Below are 6,735 nucleotides of genomic sequence, written 5' to 3' on the forward strand. Positions count from 1 at the left end.
CGTTTTGGAATCCCGTTTCCACCTATGCCCAGAACCATAATTTTCGACCCTGGTTTAAGAGAGCCTGGTAGCGTACAGGAAGAACTCAGATGTAAGGAAAGGTCAAAGAAATTGTATGAGATGTTGCAATCGAAAGAAAAAGAGTTTTGGGTAGATAGTTTTGAGGAGTTGCTAGCTAAGTTGCGTATAACTGAAGACGAGTATATTTCTGCCGTTACTTATGACCTCAAAAGGAAAACAGTTTTGTTGAAAAGACACCCCAAAGATACTAGAGTTAATCCTTACAATCCGTGCGCTTTGCGTCTTTGGCAGGCGAATATGGACATTCAATTCGTTCTTGATGCTTACGCACTGGTTATGTATATTGTTTCATATATAGGAAAGTCTCAAAGAGGGATGTCTTTGCTTCTGCGCGAAGCTTCTAAACAGGCAAAAAATGATAAATGTACAGTAAAACAGAAGTTAAAACTAATTGCTAATCAGTTCTTGAATGCCCACGAGGTAAGCGCTCAGGAAGCGGCTTACTGTGGTTTACAAATTCCTGTGTCCAGGTGCAGTCGCGCCTGTGTTTTTATAAACACCAATGCCCCTGAAAATCGTGTACACATTCTTAAGAGTCAATCTGAACTTGAAGAACTACCAGCAGACAGTAATGACGTTTTTGCCTCTGGGATGCTAGAACATTATGTTCAAAGGCCAGAGGAACTAGAGGCAATAACGTTAGCTCAATTTGGTGCCTGGTACGAATATTCCAAAGCCCGTAGAGTGACTAAAGCCGCCCACGATCATGTTGATGAGGGAGAGAGCAATGAAGTTGAAGCTTGTGGTAAATGGCTGAAACTTAAAGATGAATCAGGGTTTATTAGGAAACGTGGCCGTGCTAAAATTATTAGGTACAGAAGATTCAATTTAGAAAAAGATCCCGATAACTTTTATCGTGAACAATTAATGTTATTTAAGCCTTGGCGCGATGAAAGTAATGATATTTTGACAAAGGATATGAAATCAGAATATGAGCTTTGTCGCGAAACTATTAATGAAGGTAGGAAAGAATTTCACAGTGAAATTGACGAAGCAGCCGTGGAACAGGCTGTAGCAGATTTTGAAAATGGAGAAATTCAAGTGGATGTTACTAATATCCAGCCTGAATTAGAACATAGAAATGAAGTTGATAGATCTTTAGCTATGGATGATTCCGATTTTTTAATTAATACGGTTCAAGAACCTGTAGGAAATATTAATAGAGAAATTATTGATGGCAATGCCGAAAATACTGTTGTTCCGTCAATTACCTTAATTAATGACTCTGAGTACAACGCCCTTCTTAGAAAATTGAATTCAAAACAAAGAGAGATATATTACCATGTTTTGTATCATGTAAAAAGCAAAGAAACTCCGTTGCGCCTCTTTGTTACAGGGGGCGCTGGTGTGGGGAAAAGTCTTTTGATTAGTGCTATATTTGAATCTGTGTCAAGGTTTTACAACAAACAACCTGGGAGTAATCCATCGGAAGCGAAAGTAATCCGTTGCGCACCTACTGGCAAGGCTGCCTTTAACATAGGTGGGGCAACTTTGCACAGTACTTTTAGTTTACCCGTTAGCCAATTTGGTGGAAATATATCGAGATTGGAAAGTGAAACACTTCATAAATGCAGGTTACTCTATGGTCAAGTAAAACTAGTAATAATTGACGAAATTTCAATGGTTGGAGCGAAAGTGTTTAATCGGGTAAACGCTAGGTTACAAGAGATTATGGGTTGTCCTGATTATTTTGGTGGTGTGTCTGTCGTTCTAGTTGGAGACTTTAACCAATTGAGACCAGTTTGCGATTATTTCGCATTTCAAGGTCAAAGTGAGAAAGATAATCCTTACGCGTCGTTAATTGGTAACCCAATATGGGAGCAATTTGAATTTGCCGAACTTGAGGAAATTATGAGACAGAGGGATGATAAAATATTTGCTGAAGCTTTAAATAGAATGGCTGTGGGAAGTATGACTCAAAATGATATTGATTTCTTTAGTAGTCTGGAGGTAACGCCTGAGCGTGTACCCCCAAAAGAAGCGATACATCTTTTCGCCACTAACGCGGAAGTAAACCAATTCAATCAAAATAAGCTTTTAAACATGAATACGGAAAAGGCTGTTTCGGTTTCAGTAGATGTTGTCAATGGTGATCTTAGTAGTGAAGTTAAAAATAACATACTTTCCCAAGTTGAAAAGTTAGCAACGTCTGATACGTATGGTCTGCCCAAACAATTGACTCTTGCGTGTGGCGCGAGATATATGATGACCAACAATGTTGACACCTCTGACGGACTAACTAATGGCGCGACAGGTTGGTTAAGAAAGATAGAGTACGGCACAAATAGGGTCGGGGATAAAATCCCGTTCAGGGTATGGATGGAGTTTGACGATCCCAAAGTTGGGAAAATGTTGAGGCAAAAATGTCATGGTTTATATTTGAATAGTGATATTAACGCTTCGTGGACGCCTGTTGAAAAGGTCATCAAGTCGTTTAATAGAAAATGGAGACAAAATAATGCCTCAGTTTCTAGGAAACAATTGCCTTTGGTTGTTTCTGAGGCCATTACGATACATAAAAGTCAGGGTGATACTTACTCCTCGGTAGTGGTTCATTGTAAGGCTACAAAAAAAAATTGAAAGAGCGCATTTATATGTGGCTTGTAGTAGAGCGAAAACCGCTTCCGGTTTATATATTGATGGAAAATTTAAAGTTCCTAATTCACCCAAAAACAACCTAGTAGAATTGGAACTTAAGAGGTTGCGAGACACAAAAAGCATCGAACTACCTTTCTTGCATGATCCCCTTTACATTTATGTACATAACGTGCAGTCTTTAAATGCTCATTTAGAAGATGTTTTAGCAGACAATGTAATTATGAAAAGTCAAATGTTATGTTTTGTTGAAACGTGGAAAAAAGAGACGGACGATTTTAGAGTTCCATCTTTTAAGGAAGTAGGTGGTATTTACTTGCCAAGTACGGCACGCAGAGTTGCTTTTGGTTCGTCCATATATTTAAGAGACACGCCTGAAAACGAAGTTAAAGAGATAGATACTAGAGTTTTACGAAGCGACATTCCTGTTAGAAATTCTCACGTGGAACGTTGCTGGTTAGATGTTTACATAGAAGGAGAACTTATATCTGTGGTGTTGTTGTACAAATCTCCCTTAGGAAGTTTGAGAACTGTGTTTGAGGACTTTAACCCTTTGTTTGACATGAAATATGATTCGTCTATTCCAACAGTTGTGGTTGGAGATTTCAATATTAACTTTTTAAAGAGCCAAACGGCACTGAGAATGTTCTTTGATTCACATGGAATATCTCTTTTGCCGGGTCTAGAACAAAAGTATTCGACTGACTATCATTGTCAATTAGATTTGGCATTTGGTAACCAACTTTTTCGAGACCGATACGATGCATGTTATAGAGAGTCTTATTATTCTTACCACAAGGGTATTTGCATTTTTAAAAGAACATAGTTCGAAATGGAAAAATTTATTTAAAGCAAGGTGGAGCTCCAGTGCGCCCCTTATTGACGACCTTTCTATTGTACATTGGTTTTAGCTTGTTAGGATAATTTTCAGATCCTCCCTAATGCATTAAGTCTCATTGTTACCTACCTACGGCAAGGTAAAATTATTATGTATATACAAGGTTAGGCATCATGGTAGGGGCGCCAATGGAGCCGCATGTTGCTTTAAGGGTCTAAGCTACGAGAAATAGGCTTGGGATCCTTGGCTAAGAAACCCACATATGGCTTGGGATCCTGTACTAAGAAACCTAAAATTAGGCTTGGGATCCTGTACTAAGAAACCTAAAATTAGGCTTGGGATCCTGTACTAAGAAACCTAAAATTAGGCTTGGGATCCTGTACTAAGAGACCCACTTAAGGCTTGGGATCCTTGACTAAGAGACCCACACAAGGCTTGGGATCCTTGACTAAAGAACCCACATCTGACTTCAAGATTTGAAAAAAAAATGGTAAGTATCATTATTGTAATTGACGGTCATATAAGTTTGGTATTAATCCATTTAAAAATATGGTATATTTTATTAGTAACCTGGAGGATTGGCGTAGTTCATGAGTAGCCTAGAGGATTTGTGTAGTTAATGAATACCCTAGAGGACATGCGTAGTTCATGAATGCCCTACAGCATTGGTTTAGTTCATGGGTAACCATGGAGGACAAGGTCAACGAAATTGTAAACAAGGTATGTGATAGTGATAATTAGTTAATGGGGATAATCGTTGAGGTGATTTATTGTGGTTCTTCAGAAAATACGTCGGCAAATATATCTCAAGGCTTATCCTTAGGCTTAATAAAGGTGAAATACAACTCTGAAAACGTTAAAATGGTTGCGTCAGATGACTGAGATCTGGAGCGGCAACTGTGGGTTCATGTAAAGGCGGACCACTGAACAAAGTGTAAGTGTTGCACCAAGTTTCATAGGTTTTGTGAAGAATGGAGCAATTTTGTATAGCGTACTTTAAAAATGTTTTAGGTATGGCGAAGCGGAAATGACTGAATAATCGGCGACAATTCAACAGTCCTAGTCGAAAATCCCCTTTTTTCGGCAAAACGCGGCCGAGGTGATTTTGAAAATGTTCCTGGCGGCGTTATCTGCCGTTGGTAACACTGCAGCGTCCTCAAAAGTTGGCCAACGCTCAAAGCGGAAGTTGGACTGCGCCGCAATTTATCGACTAGAACTATAGTTCTAGCACGTTCAATGTTATGGGAGCAGCAAGTAGAGCAATACAAGGGCGGGCTGCATAGCGGTCTAGCAGTGGAAATACAGAAAGGAGAAAAACTTAACGCCAAGAGGCAGAGTTTTCCTATTTTGTGGAACTGGAGTCGTCTTGGTCTTTGTTATCAGAAACGTACAGCGCCAATACACTTATGTAATAGTTTCGAAAAAACGAAACTTTATGAACTACGCCTCATCTACTAGGTTATTGCTTTCTTTCGGACGCTATCCACCAAACATTCATCCTTAAACAGTCTGAAGAAGTTTTTAATATTAATAGTCCTAATTTGATTGTGGTTTTTTCCCAAATGGGTTTTCCCAGAGCCTTTTTTCCCACATGCGCTGTGGGTTTTTATGGCTCGAATTAGCTTGTATTATGACATGAATATTTGACATCCATTGCATCGTTCGATAATGCTATTAATAAATTTATTCGTGGATAGCTTAGACGTCAGAGTGAAAAATCAACTCACAATATAAAAATAAGTGTTTTAATATTAATAATTCAACTGTGATTATGGTTTTTTCCCAAATGGGTTTTCCCAGAGCCTTTTTTCCCACATGCGCTGTGGGTTTTTATGGCTCGGATTAGCTTGTATTATGACATGAATATTTGACATCCATTGCATCGTTTGTTAATGCTATTAATCAATTTATTCGTGGATAGCTCAGACGTCAGAGTGGAAAATCAATAATTTAAAAATAAGTGTTTTAATATTAATAATTCAATTGTGATTATGGTTTTTTCCCAAATGGGTTTTCCCAGAACCTTTTTCCCATATGCGCTGTGGGTTTTTATGGTTCGAATTAGCTTGTATTATGACATGAATATTTGACATCCATTGCATCGTTTGTTAATGCTATTAATCAATTTATTCGTGGATAGCTCAGACGTCAGAGTGGAAAATCAATAATTTAAAAATAAGTGTTTTAATATTAATAATTCAACTGTGATTATGGTTTTTTCCCCAAATGGGTTTTCCCAGAGCCTTTTTTCCCACATGCGCTGTGGGTTTTTATGGTTCGAATTAGCTTGTATTATGACATGAATATTTGACATCCATTGCATCGTTTGTTAATGCTATTAATCAATTTATTCGTGGATAGCTCAGACTTCAGAGTGGAAAATCAATAATTTAAAAATAAGTGTTTCAATATTAATAATCCCAAATGGGTTTTCCCAGAACCTTTTTTCCCATATGCGCTGTGGGTTTTTATGGTTCGAATTTGCTTAATGTTAAATTATACTGAAGGTTCCAATATATAATGTTAAATAACTATTCAATGTTGTATATAGATAGAAACGTTGAAGTATTATAAATACTGTTCTGTTAATGGTTTTTCAAGAACCTTTTGTTCCCATATGTATTGTGGGTTTTATGGTTTTAATTAGGTTATATTTAACTTTTACTGTACAGTTTAATGTATTATGTTATTTATTTCTTTGTATATATTGAAGTATTGTTGAAGTGTTATAAATACTGTCTTCTGAGCCTAATGTAATATTATAAATACTGTCTTCTTAGCCTAATGTACTTTCAGAATGTTATGGTCTTGAATTAAATGAAAAGTAAATAAAGTGAACGTTAAAATATATGACATCGTCCCTATATTATGTAAGATGAACCTCGTTCGGCCGTCGAAGGTAATTTAAGACAAGTAATGATGATAATATACATGTATGAAGTCGATAAGTTTTATAATATAAGGGGGGTAGAGTTTCCACAGCAAGTGAGAGATATTGAAAAGGCTTGAACAATTGACTATTTTAAAATTGAATTCCTGCACTTGCAAAGAATTAAAAAAAAGCGATAGATGCATATATTTAGGTTGTTTAAGGGGTAGTGATAGTCATCTCCACTCGGAGAGGTAATATTTTGGCTTTCCCAACTTGTTAGGTCTTGATTCTAATCAAGACATTTTTGATTAATATCTGTTCCTTCAGTCTTCATTTTAATTAAGAATGT

The 6,735-nt window shown here is 37.1% G+C and overlaps 1 protein-coding gene across 2 annotated transcripts; it reads left to right on the forward strand.

The window, feature by feature from the left end:
- The first annotated feature begins 1,280 nt into the window (after positions 1 to 1,280).
- On the forward strand, positions 1,281 to 6,364 carry LOC149615388 (uncharacterized). Of its 2 annotated transcripts, none has more exons than XM_089857606.1 (4): positions 1,281 to 4,004; positions 4,081 to 4,234; positions 4,299 to 4,448; positions 4,526 to 6,364. In XM_089857606.1, exon 1 carries the CDS (start codon positions 1,702 to 1,704, stop codon positions 2,659 to 2,661), a length of 960 nt encoding a protein of 319 aa, XP_089713732.1. In that variant the 5' UTR covers positions 1,281 to 1,701; the 3' UTR covers positions 2,662 to 4,004; positions 4,081 to 4,234; positions 4,299 to 4,448; positions 4,526 to 6,364. The 2 variants fall into 2 exon arrangements, with proteins under 2 accessions (XP_089713732.1, XP_089713733.1); XM_089857607.1 differs by having other exon boundaries at positions 4,338 to 4,448.
- Positions 6,365 to 6,735: the final 371 nt, after the last annotated feature.

This window comes from Phalangium opilio, unplaced genomic scaffold, assembly GCF_054372755.1.
Source record: "Phalangium opilio isolate 3A_F unplaced genomic scaffold, DU_Popi_V2 ptg000217l_1, whole genome shotgun sequence".
Lineage (NCBI taxonomy): Eukaryota > Metazoa > Arthropoda > Arachnida > Opiliones > Phalangiidae > Phalangium > Phalangium opilio.

Excerpts from the sequence above, each read along its gene's own strand:
- LOC149615388 (XM_089857606.1), top strand. The coding sequence starts at position 1,702 with ATGGTTGGAGCGAAAGTGTTTAATCGGGTAAACGCTAGGTTACAAGAG.